Source organism: Glycine max, chromosome 16 (assembly GCF_000004515.6).
Source record: "Glycine max cultivar Williams 82 chromosome 16, Glycine_max_v4.0, whole genome shotgun sequence".
NCBI classification, from domain to species: Eukaryota; Viridiplantae; Streptophyta; class Magnoliopsida; order Fabales; family Fabaceae; genus Glycine; species Glycine max.
In genome coordinates, this window is record NC_038252.2 from 7,598,170 (window position 1) to 7,614,605 (window position 16,436).

Here is a 16,436-nt window from a genome sequence, read left to right on the forward strand (position 1 = left end):
CTGTTGTCTAAGTTTGAGAATGGCTATTAAGGTTACTCAGACCTTGTTGAACACGTCATCATCCAAAAGCATAATTGTGAAACCTGGTTTGGCCCGACTGATTGAACCGGTTCAATCGGGACCCAATGGTTTAACCAAATCGGTTTTATTATTGGATCGATCACATAACTGACCCGGAATGATCTGATTAAACTCGGCCGGTTAGGTACCGAATTCCGGTTGAACCTGTCCAATCTAACCAGTTTTAGAAAAAAAAATGGACCATCTACACCTCTCTATTATAATATCATTTTGAAATATGAATGAATTTTTTTTACTCAAATAATATCATTTTGAAATATAATTTTAAAATTTTAATATATAACGGGTCAAACTGGACAAATTATTGGTCCACCGGTTGGATCACTGATCCACTAATTTATTATCTTAGTCGGGTCAATGATTGAGTCGGGTTTTATAATTATGTCAAAAAATAAATATTTACAAAGTTTACTTCTAGTTAATAAAAATTATTATTTTTGCATTTGTTGTCATAAAAAAGTAAATATTTACAAAATTTACCTCGAGTTTATAGAAATTATTATTTTTGCATTTATTGCAAAAGAATCATCAGTTCCCCACGAGATAAACGAGAACATAACATAATGGTAATTATGAAATTAACATACATTACCTAATTATAAAGTTCAACAAATTAATTCATGTATATTAAGAAAATTAATTAATTTAGTTAATCATATTAAATATGTTAAATTATTTATATTATCATTTTAAAATTACTCTTACATTATCTCTATTTATTTAATTATTTCTCGTTAATGTTTGAACAGAAAATAACTAAGAATAAATAGGAAAAATAATAATTAATATATTTAAAAATTACAAAATATTCTTATAAAAAAGAACATAAATTTCTGAAAAGGGTTTTATATTTACCAATGGTATAAGTAATTTTTTTTCTGAAACACCATTTACGTACGATAGAAATTAGTTGCCGCATATAGAAATGTAGGATGTAGGTTTGGTAGGGGTTGTACCACGGAAAAATAAGATTGAGTGAGGTGGGTTCCACTCTGTAACCATATTTTTATTCTATTTTTTATTTATTTCTCTTAAACAGTAAAATATATCATTTTATTTTTTTTCTTTTTCAAATTATCTCTCTATTATTTTGATTTATTCTATTTTTTTTTCTTCTAAATCAAACACAATCTAAATATTTATACAAGTATCAAGATGAAACCTTTTTAATCACAATTTTTTTTTTTTTGAATTTTAACAGAAACATCTCCTTGAATGTTAGAACACCTGTGTGATATCCTCTTTAGTCTCCTATTTCAATCTTGATTTATTAATTTCTATTCAGTACTCTTTTATGAAATTGGAAATGTCTATTTTTGTGCATTAAGGATTAAGCCATTATTTGGTCACTTAATTACAAGAATAAAAATATTAATGAACAAAAAGATTAAGAATTAAGACAAATCAATTTTTTGTGCATCTTATGGGATGACATGTCTTTTTTAAATTTTTGAAAAAGAAGAGTCATGCCTCTATTGTTTCACTCTTGACAATGGCAAAACCTATTGGAAGGATTTTATTGTTGTCATCTTATGCAACTAACACAAGCATAGTCTCTTTGTAGTTTCCATACAACCATGTTCCATTGACTTGAACAATGAACTTTTAATATTGAAACTCATCAATACATGGTCTGAAACTCCAAAATTGAAACCTATACTGTTTGACCTTCTTGTGGGGGCATTGACAATGTTTCCTTCTCTACAACCATAGGAAAAAAAATATTGCATAGCTTGCAACAATTTCAATAAATCGTGGAACAATCTTTCTCAGTTGTCGTAGATGTTTTCAATGGCTTTTTGTTTTGCCAACCATGTTTTCCGGTACGTGGTAGTGTATCCTTCAGTGTTTTTCATCAAACTATAGTCGAAAGTTCTTCAACAAATAAATCAAATTTTAATGAGTTCATCCAGGAAGAACAACTTATTGCTCTCGATGAACAACTTTAACCACAAAAACATGGACAACTTCGTCAATAGCTGACAAGAAATAAACAACCTCCCAGATGTGGAACTGGTGGACATAGATGACATTAATTGCCTTAGTTAAAATGTTGTGTACTTTGAATGTCAGTTTGTCCTTATTAATTGATTGAACACTAAACACTGCATTTTATTGATAGAGCATTATATTTTTCTGAGACGAATTGACTGAACATTATTTTTTTAGATAATTTGACCAAACATTGCTTTTTTCCGAGACGATTTGACTAAACATTGTGTTTTTTAGATGAATTGACTAAACAATGTTTTTTTTAAATACGCAAACCACCATAATAAATGTAGACACAAAATAAACTGTTTATATTGTTGGTACGATCTCAATCATTGGTATGACTCACGAGAGAACAATAAATCATTTAATATAAATAACAGCGGGAATTAGATGTAACTCAACAAATTTGTTTGATATTTACCATATTACTTAGAAGATGAAAAGTGTATCCACTATTGTGTATTGTGATGGAAACATGATTTCATCATCTTAAGGGATAATGTTTGAATGTCTTAGTGGTCTTAAAGTCATCATAATAAGTGAGGACGTATCACTTGAAGCCTTAAGAAGTTTTTTTATGCCAATAGAAGTTGTACAATTTTACTTGATGGTTGTGTTGTATACGAGTCTACAAAGCTCAAATGTGATAATGATGTAGGAAAAATATTTTTCATCTATTCAGAATTTAGTATTAAATTTCTATTTGAGCTGAATGTAACTTTTGGACAATCTCTACTTGAAATCTTATCTTTGGCCTGTTGTGTAAACCAAAAAGTGTTGATGAAATCATTATTATAGTACGTGATAAATATGTATAATCATTGTGCAAACTAGTTATTCTTACATTTTTATAATAAACTTGTAATTTATCATTGAAATTATATTGTTACTTTTATTTTTTAAAAATAATCTAATGTTAGTCCCTAAGTTTATGCCTGACTCTTAATTATTTTTGTCACCTCGCATTGAAAATGCTCTCTACCTTAATCATAATCTTCTTGGCTATTTATTTGTATTTGGCTTATGTTTGATTGCGGAGGTATATCAAAGTAACGTTAGATTAATTATAAATTGGTAATATTGAGACATGAAATTTTATTAATTTACAAAAGTATTAATTAATCGAAAAAATAATAATTTTTTTTACATAAATAGTTTATCAATTTAAAGCGTGCTTGTTTGATGCAACAAATTTAATATTAATTTATCATAACATATTTGAAAATTATGTTGTCTAAATTATTTTTAATACCGAAAAATTCATTTAAATACACACTTTTTAAAAAAAATTATAGAAATATTGATTGAGCTAGTTTTATACAAAATATGGAAATGAAATTAAAATGAAAATATGAATATACAAAAAATATCCAATTAAAAATAAAATAAATATTTAAAAAACAAGAAGGAAAATATTAAAAAAAACACAGTTAAGAAATCAGTTATTCAAAACGAATTTCTTAACTTGGTTAAAAAAAATTAAAAGTACATGTCGAGAAATCAATTTTCAAGGAATCAATTTCTCAACGTCTTAAAAGAATAGTAATTAGAAAACCGATTTCTCAACTAAGAAAAAACAAGTTGTGCTAATTTCTCATCATGCACAGTAAAGTATATCATTGATGTAAATAATCTTGGGCATATATTATTTAAAAAGTATTTTCTTCTTTTTTTAAAAAAAAATATTTTCTTTCTTTTGAGAAATAACTTTTTTAATGCAAATATTTTTTAAGAATGGTGGATAATTGGAAAAGTGACTTGTGATGATACTTTAGTTCTTTTTTTTTTATATAATTTTCATGTAACTAGTATTAAATTTTGAATATTTTATAATTAGTTTTATCATTTTAAAGAATAAAATAAAATTTTTAATATATTTATTATTGGTTTTAAAATTTTATTTCATAAAATTAACAATAAATACTTTACATTAACTACTAATTATGTTGAGTTAGTAGAGAAAAATTTCTAAAATACTTACTTATATTAAATGAAATTAAATATAACATGTTTTGAATTTTAAAAGAAGTCAGAAGAGTATATATTTTAATTTTTTTAAAAAAAAATGGACCTAGTTCTTGATATCAAGACAAGTTCAGAAACTATAGATTTAGTGATAACTTTTAATGTATCTACCAGTTTGCAACGTATTCAGAGATCGTGGAATGGGTTGAGGTGTCAATATAGGGTGACATTTGTAGGAATTCTTGTTTGGGAAAGAGTAATTTCCAGAAGAATATTAAAAATGGACTTGTCTTCAATAGTTGATCACAATTTCAATAGTTATGTAAAAATGGCACTGCCACTTGCCAGGTCTTTTGCATAACACATTTTTTGTAGTTGATCCTATCTCAATAATTATGTGAAAATGGCATTGCCAGAATCTTTTCCAGACCACAGACCCATTTATTCTCTTTATAGAATTAGAAAGAATAGCATCAGACCGGAACATTGACACTGTTGCATCCTAAAGCAAAGAAGTGTTTGCTTTCATGGTTTAGAAGTGAACTTGTTTATTCGGAGGAATCATCAAAAGGAAAAATGAGTACCAATGATGTTAGTATGGAGCTAACGGCATGTTTGGTTCCGCGTTGTGATAAGGTTATATGTGCATCAATTATGTGAAAACTTGAAACAATAAATACAAGTTTCTTCGTAAATTGACAATTGGACGTGAATTTGGTTATGCAATGACGTAGAACCAAACACGGACTAAGCTTAATTAATAAGAAATTTCTTACTTGATGGTGTCATTAAAAGACAAAATATACGATGAATGGTTATGAAATCTATATACGAAGTTCATTCCTCTTGTTTTCAATGCATTAAACTAACATTTATTTAGGAAGATAAACTACAAGAATTTTAGGTTGCTGATACCTGTGATTATGAAATATTCAAGCTCAAGATTAAATACAATCTCGCAATAGTTGAAACTTGGGTATGAAGTACTATGGTCCCATTTGTAAGAAACAAAATGGGATATTTTTTGGTCCTTTTTGTAAGAAATATTGACATGTTCTAAAATCTTTTGAAGGCTAAATTACTTGGTTACCTATACTTTATTGGTTATCCTATTTACAAGCAACCAAGTATTCTTCTATTTACAAGCAACTAGAGTTTCCTGCGTTCTTTGCATCTTGAAAGAGGAGTAATCATTCTTTTTGGCATGTGAAAGCGGAATAGACATTTGGTGTGACTTGCTTAATCTTCTACAACACCAACACCATAAAACACATGGTTTTCAAGCACCACCATGGCTCTCAAAGAGAAGACGATTTTTATTTTTATTTTATATAAACTCACTGCCCAAGGATTCCAATGAAATCTTTGTTGAGGATTCATTGGACAACAGTGAAGAGTCAATTGTTGAGATTGTTGAAGATTCATTGGACATGACAATCAAAGATGAAATTAAGGGTACACAACATTTTTAGACCCAGGCAAAAATCATGGGTTGATGATGATTTAATAGAAAATGAAGTGGTTGATTCGAATGCTTGTGCTCCCTCAACTTCCAATGGACGCAACATTAAGTAGCTTCCTGACTTGAAGATTTGAATAGGATTCTGGATGGTTTTAGGCCTAGTTTTAGTGGAAAATAAAAAAAAATTGACATTTTAAAAAACAATACAACAACAACAACAACAACGCCTTATCCCACTAGGTGGGGTCGGCTACATGGATCAACTTCCGCCATAATGTTCTATCAAGTACCATACTTCTATCCAAACCATTAATTTCGAGATCCTTTTTTATAACCTCTCTTATAGTCTTTTTGGGTCTTCCTCTGCCTCGAATTGTTTGTCTTCTCTCCATCTGGTCTACTCTCCTCACTATAGAGTCTACCGGTCTTCTCTCTACATGCCCAAACCACCTAAGTCTATTTTCCACCATCTTCTCTACAATAGGCGCTACTCCAACCCTCTCTCTAATAGCTTCGTTTCTAATTTTATCCTGTCGAGTCTTACCACACATCCACCGCAACATCCTCATCTCCGCTACACCTACTTTATTCTCATGTTGGCTCTTGACCGCCCAACATTCTGTTCCGTACAAAATCGCCGGTCTTACCGCAGTCCGATAAAACTTTCCCTTTAGCTTGATCGGTACCTTTGCATCACATAATACCCCCGATGATTTTCTCCATTTCATCCATCCTGCTTGAATGCGATGATTCACATCCCCTTCAATTTCCCCATCATCCTGTATTACAGACCCAAGATATTTAAACCGTGTGACTTGAGGGATAATATGGTCTCCTATTTTCACCTCTGAGTTAGAAACCCTCCTTCTTTTGTTGAACTTACATTCCATATACTCCGATTTGCTTCTGCTTAGGCGAAAGCCATGTGTTTCTAGAGCTCGTCTCCAAGTTTCCAACCTCTCATTCAACTCCTCCCTCGACTCTCCAAGGAGGACTATGTCATCTGCAAAAAGCATGCATCTCGGCGCTATCTCTTGGATTTGTTCCGTGAGGACATCCAGAATTAAGGTAAAAAGGTAGGGGCTAAGGGTTGACCCTTGATGTAAACCAATTGTGATGGGAAAATCGTCTGACTCTCCACCCTGTGTCCTAACACTAGTCAATACCCTATCATACATATCTTGGATAGCTCGAATATATGCAACCCTAACCCCTTTCTTCTCTAGAGCTTTCCACAAAATCTCTCTAGGCACTCTATCATACGCTTTCTCCAAGTCAATAAAAATCAAGTGCAAGTCTTGTTGGGCCATGCGATATTGCTCCATCACCCGCCGTAATAAATAAATCGCTTCCATGGTCGACCTTCCCGGCATGAAACCAAATTGATTCTCAGTAACTTGAGTCTCCTTTCTTAATCTCCGTTCGATCACTCTTTCCCATAATTTCATGGTATGACTCATGAGTTTGATTCCCCTATAATTTGCACAATTTTGTATATCCCCCTTGTTCTTATAGATTGGCACTAACGTGCTTCTCCTCCATTCCTCCGGCATGCGTTTTGACCTCATAATTTCGTTAAAGAGTTCGGTGAGCCACTCAAGACCTCTATCTCCAAGAGTTTTCCACACTTCAATAGGTATGTTGTTTGGCCCCACCGCCTTATCATTACTCATTCTTTTTAAAAAACAATGCGGATACAAAATGTTCACCATTAGTTCTATCATTAGATTTTGAGTGCTATCATTGGCGTGTAGTATTTAATCTTAGGGGTAGTTTTGGAATAAAATATTAATTTATCGCAATAATAATTAAAAATAACTAAATTAACCACTTGTACTGATTTTGATAAATCGGTTATTTGTTTACCTATAGTACAGGAGGTAGTATGATTTAAAAGAAATGTTAGAAAAACCCTCTCTATCACACTTTGTTAGCTAAAAAATATTAGAACTCACGACATCATATGCATGAAACTCATTACATAGACAGTAGAACCCACATAATTTTGTTGAGTCCAATTTTTTTTTATCAACAATAGTTTGTTGAAATGAAAAGGTATGCCAACATTCCTCTTTAAATATTCAAATTGTTAGCTTAGCCATTAAGAAACTAGGATATACAATATTCAGAATCTACGACTGGAATTGTTGTGCACAAGACACAAAATTCCTAGGGAACAAAAGCACCCAAAATCTGTAAGGCAAACCTGTCAGTTTGCTTCTTCTATTCATACTGCTAATATGGTAACACTAACAATACTTATCATTTACAAAAGCCAACTACTCAAAGCCACTGTGAGGAATTTTGAGGATATACACTCTTACTAGCCTCTACCAATGCACCACAATCGACCACGGCTTGGCATGGCGGGTACAGAGTTACTAGCATTGGCATGAGTAGATGAGAATTCTATGTCAGAAGTACTGCCACAACTAGAAGCACAATATTGTCCATCTACCTCGTTCATCTTATCGATTAACGAGTGCCTGACACGCGAACCAACCACCCAAGCTTCATAAAGATTTATCCCAGGAGAGCAACTTGCTGAAATTGGTGTATTGGGATTGCTTAAAGAATCCTCTTGCAATATATCTGCTATTCTAGACAGTATGCTGAAGGCTAAACTTCCAAGAACTCTTGAGTATGCTTCTAAAATGGAATGCCCAATATCCTACCAAAAGTAGAGAGAAAGAAATTAATACTACAACTAAATGATTGCATGAAATTTCACACCTTGATTAAGGAGAAACTTGTGGTCACCAACAACTTAGATATCTTGGTTTTCTTTTCTATTTATCTAATTCATTTTTTAGTAGACACAAGTTTATTTAACATGGAGTTTTTAGTTTCTAGGGTGAAGAAGAAATTTTTTTAACAGTTTTGTAAATGACTATGAAGAATTATATAATTTGTTACTATGAAACTCACCTTGCCAAATTGAACTTTCGCAGCATCCAGAAATGTTTGGGGAAGGTTTGGATATCTTGCTTTAAGCATACTTAGAAGCGTTTCTGCACGTTCCAACAATAGTTCCATCTTATCTATACCTGCCATAGGGTCCTTCATGAAAGACCACGAGGTTCGAACGGGGGATTTTCCACTATTTTCTTGTATAATTCTCTCTTTCCATGAAAATGTAGCAGCTTCCAATCTATTAATGGTCTCTAGGGCAGTATGTTCAGAACTCAAATTGAGAGCTTTAAGCATTTCTTCTCCAGAACTCGATTCAGCCATCAAGACCTTGTGCAGTTCCTCTCCAAGGCTTGCCTTCCCAGACTAAAACATAGATACAGATTTAGAAACAATGCCATGAAAATCACAATACAAATAAAGAAAAAAATCTACCTAGCAAAATAATGATTGCTATATTTCTTGACAAAGAAAATAAATCTTCATGATCTGGGATATCTAAAGATGCAGTTTTCTTGTGCATGAAATTAAGCTCGGATTAAATGCCAATAACATTCCTTAAACTACATCATAATTTCCTTTTATTCAACATCATACTTTACAACATTAACCCCATTCAGTCTTAAACATACATAGACCACATAAGAACTCCTTTGTATTCATCATCATGTTCACATTCACACCTTAAATTCCATTCTACTTTCAACACAGAAGACCCTATTTTGTTGCTATCACACTAATGGAGAGCAATTTTCTTGAGGCTAAAAGCATATAAATTCAAACCCTCAAAGTTGATTACCTTCAGAAGTGCATCCTTAATTATTGTTGGCATGGGCATTTCAAGCAACATACTATCATTGATAGCTTTGGCAGCCTTGAATATCTGCTGTACTACCCTTCCCTGATTAAGCAGCCTCTTTCTTTCAATGTCAGATAGCCCCATTCTTGGTACTCGGGGCGATGGAAGCCACCATCTTCTGCTTTGCCGTCCGCTTGTGTTCCTCCCTGCTGACCGGCTTCCTTCCTCTGCATACCAAAACTCAGTTTGCACCATTGAGTCTAGTGCCTCCTGTCAACCAGAATACCAAAAATATGTCACAATCTAATAAGTAACAGAACGTTTGATGGTCTTAAATTAGAACGAAGAGGTGACCTACAATAAGCATAGAGTCCAACTTCTGAAGTGCTGGAAGATTCATTTGGATGTCTGCACGAGCTTTTGGGGTCATTATCTGTTCAAAGAGAATTGCTACCTTATTTTACTGCAATGTGTTAATATATGAAAATATTCCCCCATTTCGTTTCCAATTCAAATAAAAGATACCTCAAAGATTCCACCGTTGGCACCATTTTGCTTAGCGGGAACTAACTGAACCATATAATTGGTAGGAGACAACAACCAGCCCATTTCTCGTCGCCATTTGCTCTTCCTCTCTTCAGATAGAGGTTCCAACTTCCACAACTCACCAAAAACTGTGACTGCATATATTTTCATCTTACTTTCAAATTGGCTTAAAAAAGGTAACCAGAGAAACAACATAAATGAGATCACATTTGTATATAGGTTTTAAGAAATTGTGTTTATGATTTTTACCCTAAAAGCTTTGAAAAGGCATTCAGTCCATTTCTTTTCCAGTGATAAATTTTATAAACTATATGCACTTATCAATGAAAACAAAAGATAGTGTAAAATCAAAATGCACTTATAGCCAACCTGCAAGGTTTGTGATGGCAGTAGACAGTGCCAAAGCTGTGTTGAGGCCTTTAGCTCCTCCTGTAACATCACCTCCTAGAAGCAGCTTTGCAAACTTTTCTTTCATGGCTTCTACATCTGAACAATTGGCCACGTCAAAAGCGGACTTATCTTTAACATAGAAATGTTGAGGACTTTCTGCGATTTCCCACTCTTCCAATTCTTGTTCATCTCTTTTCATTGCAAAACATTTTGATGAGAATGATCCAAAAGCATCTTTGCTGGATGAAGAGCTGGAGTCATCATCATCATTGAATGAATCAGTTATACATCCATCTCCTCTGCTAGTTCTGCTTTCATCTCCGTAGGATCGATTATCCGGAATGCAATTATCAAGGCCATTATATGTCATAATCCCTGAAACCATTACAAATTCATAATTATGATTTCCAGCACTTGCTATGGTTGAATTTAGCAGTATGGCCAAAATCCAAATCCTCAAGAACAAAATGAACATCTATCTCGCTTTAAATGTCAAAAATGAAAGAATATATATTCTCATTGATCTTGGATATGCAAAACAATGTAAAACTGCAAGTAAGCAGCATATGAAGAAATAAAAGTGAAACTGGAAATATGTCAACATGTTTACAACGAAGCGATATATATTTTCTCATACGTATGTCAACATAAAAATGACTTTTAGCCTGTGCTGTTTAAGTGAAAAGTTATATATTTTCTCATACGTATTCACACAAAGAGAAGCTACTTCAGAAACATAACTGAACTAACATGGCAGCATTTTACAAAGTTATTGGCAAAAACATCTTTAACACCTAAAAAATTATTCAAATACTTAGGTCTTAGGATCTTAAAAAATGTAGAGTTCTTCTACCATTCTCAATTTCTCATTTAGCATGAATAGTTTATCAATTGAAATTCCACCATTTCGCCTTCACAGATATTCTGATGAATTTTATAACGTTTTCCCAGTACAAGGTCAAACATTTCTTCTGGTCGTCTTAACAAATTAATGAACCTACTGCAACATTGACTAGAATATACGTCATCCTCGCCAGTGTTATAAAAACTCGTTTTTTATATCAATAATATATAAATTTAAAGTGCATTAAAAAAAATATAACTTTAAGAGCATTATTTCTGTGGACCAGTATTTTTAAATGGTCCAAAATGGACCATAACTCTAAACGGTTAGATTAATCTCATTTTATAAGTCAAATTTACATCTTCTATATCAGATAATAGCTCCAACAAATCTCTTCCTAGCAACCACTGACGTCAACCACCATAGGCCGCCACCGGAAATCGACCACATTTCGTAAACTTCAATCCTCTGCCTAAATTTAAACTATATCTGTTTCACCCTCAAGTTCACACCATAGAGAAGGGTATAACCATTGGTCAAATTTGTCCACGTTGTAAATGGAGCACGTATGTTCTCATGATGCAAATGTTATCATCAGTTAATTTGTTTATTTCTTTTTTATTTTTACCGTGTATTCCACCTTGCATTTTGTGTAATAAAATTCTAATTTTGATTGAATTTAAACTAGAATTACATTTTCAATTTCATGTGTTAAAGATTTTAAAATGTAAATATATTTTTTTGTTCTGGGATTTTTATTGGGTAGCCTGATTTCTAAGCTTAGTAAAAAATATTTTATTTTGAAAATTTTAGGATGTATAGGAGAAAATTGAGTACAATGGATCATCTAAACTGAAAACCAATACCATGTGAAACAAAAAATTCTGAATGGAAAACATAAGCTCCCGGTGATATGACAGAATGGAATAGTGGGAGTGGGACACAACAACCACTTCCAATTCAAATGGGATCAAGTAATAATAATAATAATAACAACAAGGACAAGAGATAAGTGAAACCCAAAGAGAAGATAATCCCCACACATGGGTCCTTTACAAATAGAAAGAAAACAGTTCAAAGTAATGTTTTCAAGTTCCCTCTTTTGTTCTAAAGTTTGGATTGGGAAAATGTATGCTTTAAGTTTTTAGACTGTTTATTTATTATGTTTATACCATTTATTACAAAATTATAAAACTAAAAATATAGTGGTATTTTTACAATTATAAATAAAAATATATTAAGTAAAAAATAAAATACAGATGAAAACATTGTTTTCCAAAACCAAAGATTGTGTTATTTTTAGTAATAATTAGCAAGTTATAGATAGATTCTAAAATTCTGCTAATACAATGAATTTGTTTGGATATAAGACTAGAAATGATAGAGTTTTTTTTTTTTTATTTAAAAAAGTTTTATATTTTCAAGTAAAAAAATTCTCAAAAGGATTTCTGACTTTATCCAAACAGAACCATTATATTCTTGTCATTTTTTTAGTTTGCTCTTGAATAAACCCATTTAATCGAACAAGAAAATTTCAATTGAGAAAGCAAATCAAATGCTGTAAACTTGATGAACTACTAACGTTGTCCTTTTCTAATAGGATGGCACAGGCAAGACCACATTCTTTTTTCTTTATTTTTATTTTTTGCTTTAAAAATAAGTAAGAAGGGCTTATTTCAGGAAGCATGTAATGTTACTGGTGAAAGAAAAAAAATATATTTTAATGAGTCGAGGTAGGAAATAAAGCTAGTACTTATGGTCCAAACAGGAAGATGCCGATAGCCGAACTTAGTAAAATATTGATAAACATATGAGAAATATTAGTTATTAGTAACCGAATAAAAACGTCAAATTTCAAATTCAAATATCTATTTTCATTGAATAATAAAATCAGAAACAAATGTCAGACCCTCGGGTCGAAAATGGAAAGATTCAAATTTGGTTAATGGGTACACTTAAGTACTTGACATACTATTTATTATTTTCTCCCTCAGTGGACCCTTCTTTTTAAAGTAAAATTACTAATACAATACACAACTTTTCAACTTAGAAAATTCTCGAACCAAATAAACAAGGATTTTTTTGCGCGTAAGATTTTAACTCTCCTAATGTAATAATGAAGTATCGTTTTTTCTCCCGAAAAAGAAATAGTAGAAGATATAAAAAAAAAGAGAGTAGAAGATTACAGTTACAAGAGTAAAATAGGGAGTAAGAACTTACTTTCTGGCTCATCAAAATCAATGCTGATTTTGGCTTCCTTTGTGCAGCAAGCTAGTCTTTTTCTCATCAGCGACGACATGCTTTTCTCTTTGTGCCTCTCCAATTTGACGATGATGATGGTTTCAATTCAGGCTTCACTAAAAACATTCACTGTTGTTTCACCAACAAAAATATCCCAAAATTATTTTCATGTACATAAACAAAATTTACAAAATAACTAAACAAAAACAAGGTCCTTGTGTCCAAACAAGGCACATAAGATATTCGTATTATACAAAGCTATTCAAAGTTCAAACCTTACTATACGTCATACACTATTAAAAAACATTAAGAAAAAGAAAAAGAAAAAGAAGCTACATGTCACGTTGTATGTCAAACGGGAATTAATTAGTCATTGAATAATAAGTAATAAGTAATAAATAATAAATAATAAACAATCATAGAGAAATTAAAAGAAAAGGTAAAAAAAGTACACTGTTTGAAAAAGGTACGACCTCATGTCACTTTTTAGAAGCCATGGTCAAAAAGTGTGAGAAAGCGAAGGATGGGTGGTCTGATGCAACATGTGCAAGGCAGATTCGACCTTTTCATTCCCACATTTTCAGTTTCAGATATATAATTACTTTTGCAAGAAGCTTTTTTTTTTTTTTTTCAGACATTCTTAAAATTTTGAGTTTAAGTTTAACTTATCTTATAAAATCGACTTGACTTGTAAGACGAAGATGATTTCCAACAGAAACTACGAAGTGAAGTAAGAATGGTTTGGTGGTGAAGGAAGAAGGAAGAAAGGAAATGATTGTGAGTTTGAATTCTCAATCAAAATAACGAACAATAACATTTGTCCATAAAAAATAAACTACCAAATTCTATCAAAAAAATAATGTCGGAAATCGGAATCAAAATGCGGCGTTTTTTTTTTCAGTAAGAATTAATTACAGTATTAAAGAATTTATGACTCTTATGCACCATACTTTATCAGCTAGACCTTTTTGATCAAAACGCAGCGTGTAACTAAGCTGAAGCCACCCGAAAATGAAAAAGTAGAACATAAAACTGAAGGGTAAAGTAGAAAGTAGAGAGTGGAAGGAGAAAAAACCTGAGCAAATTTGAAATAGTGGATCTTCTTGCAGACTCGTACAACAAGAGAGTATCGTTCTATTGTTTGTTAGTTCAAACCTTCACAGTAGTGGTGGCATTTTAAAGGACTCAAATTTTGTCAGCGGAAAAAGAGAGATTGAACCGAAGAATGAGTAATGGCGTATGGGTGTGCATTTAATACTAGGAGAGAAGAAGAAGAAGAAGAAGAATTACTTACCATGAAAAGCAGAACAAAAAAAAATGATGAAATGCAACAGAAAAGAAGAGAAATGGTGCATCGGGTAACGTAGAGAAGAGCGTCTTTGCTGTATCTGGACCGTTCGATCAGCGGGTCCATATGCCTGATGACGCTCTGGTTCGCGTGAACGGTCACGATGATGGGACGCAGGTTTTATGGTGGGACCGAAGATAGTGGGGCTTAGGGCCCAATGATAACGCCGTATTAGGATCTCGAAGGCGAAAAAACAACTTTCTCGTGATAGGCTTTCTATGGATTTCAAAATTAAAAATTCAACGAGCTCAGTTTGTGACACGTGGACAAAGATTTATTTGAAGCTCATTTTTTAATAGAAAAATATATTTGAAGCTCATTTAATAGTTGGCCCGAGTTAATCAATTTTTTTTTCAATCTCCTTTAGGAGTTTGAATTTAAAAATTGTCCACATAAATGCTTTTATCTGTCGCCCCCGTACAGGTTATTAATTGAATTTTCCTAATTTGAATTTAAGAGTCATATTAAATGATTTTTATTACATTTTTAGAATAATTAATGCATCTACATTACATAATTACTTAAATGAATGGGTTAGCTTAAAGGTAAATAGTCATTTTTAATAAATTCATAATAAAAATTTAAATTTTAGTATTTAAAAGTGGAAAAATACAATAAATTATTAATTTTCGTTGGTTAGTTATCGTAACAAAAATGTCAAAAAAGTAATTGTAAGCATTCATGACTATGACTACTGAATACACGGAATCAAAATGTCTATATAAGTTGTGTCTCCTTCACATGTGCTTTTTCCTTCCAGAAACATTCATGAGTATCTAAGGATTGTTGAAGTTCCAAGTGCGCCTTTGCCTCCTCAACAAATAAATCATGAGTGTCCGAGAGTATCTAGTTTATGCTATAGGTTATTAACAGCCTGTTGAGCTTTGGAGACTTGGAGGTGGACATCTCCAAATGTAGTTTTATTCCATGTATTAAATTCTACCTTCAAAAGCCTCAACTTCTGACACAAACAACAAACATTGGACAACCACAAATAACTTTCTTCCTAGTTTCCTCTACGATACGTCTACAACCTGGGTTTCTCATGTAAAAATTCTTAAGGGGTTTCCTAGACTATCAATGATAGGAAACAACAGGATCTTGAAACCTATGGTTCTCACAGACAATCAATAAACAACAATAGATAATGATGTGTACCTTTCTCCATAGGAAGACTTGTACCTTTCTCCATAGGAACTTCTCTCCGGTGCACTTTGATTTTCTTGAAAGAGGAGAGAAACAAGATTTCACTTCCTTTGGCCTTTCTTTTCTGCCTCTCTCCGTTAGTGATGGCTATGAGTGAGAAAGAACACTTTTCTGGTCAGGAAGGGGACCTTATTTCACGTTAGTGGGTATTAAGCCCCTTTTATAACCACTACTCCCATCAAGTAGCAGTCAACCCTAGAAACTTCTCCTATTAAGCCCAATTACAATTTAGTCCTTAATCGTTAATTATTTACTTATTAGTCCCTACATAAGTCACATGTCTCTCACATGAGACATAAATTCTAACATTCTCCCACTTGGCTCATGTGATATTAATAAACATTATGGACTAAATAAATAAATAGATTAACTAACATAATGCGCATTAAAATTGACTAAATTGTTCTATACATTGGGTACATCATAATTTCATGATTAAGAATAAGAACCAATTTGAGTTATGGCGGTTGTACATCATCTAATCGACATAGTCCCTTCCATGTACTACAAATTAGTCTTCTCCTTAATGTGACCATTAGTTAGGAGTACATAATTGGTCCAACATAATGTCTTCATTTAAGACAAAACCTGTTAACATTACTCTAACACAAACATGCATGCAAACATAGATAACAGGTAATCAGAAACA

General features: G+C 32.3%; 1 protein-coding gene across 3 annotated transcripts; it reads right to left on the reverse strand.

Annotated features, from left to right (window-relative positions):
• Window positions 1-7,467: 7,467 nt before the first annotated feature.
• LOC100777675 (rop guanine nucleotide exchange factor 14) lies at window positions 7,468-14,543 on the reverse strand. Of its 3 annotated transcripts, none has more exons than XM_006599057.4 (8): window positions 14,309-14,543; window positions 13,213-13,349; window positions 10,128-10,523; window positions 9,738-9,892; window positions 9,571-9,645; window positions 9,213-9,482; window positions 8,432-8,779; window positions 7,468-8,174 (listed from the first exon to the last, which is right to left on the reverse strand). In XM_006599057.4, the coding sequence occupies exons 2-8, from the start codon at window positions 13,289-13,291 to the stop codon at window positions 7,827-7,829; spliced, it is 1,671 nt and encodes a 556-aa protein (XP_006599120.1). In that variant the 5' UTR covers window positions 13,292-13,349; window positions 14,309-14,543; the 3' UTR covers window positions 7,468-7,826. The 3 variants fall into 3 exon arrangements, with proteins under 3 accessions (XP_006599120.1, XP_006599119.1, XP_040866215.1); XM_006599056.4 differs by having other exon boundaries at window positions 13,213-13,362; XM_041010281.1 differs by lacking the exons at window positions 13,213-13,349; window positions 14,309-14,543 and adding an exon at window positions 11,002-11,089.
• Window positions 14,544-16,436: the final 1,893 nt, after the last annotated feature.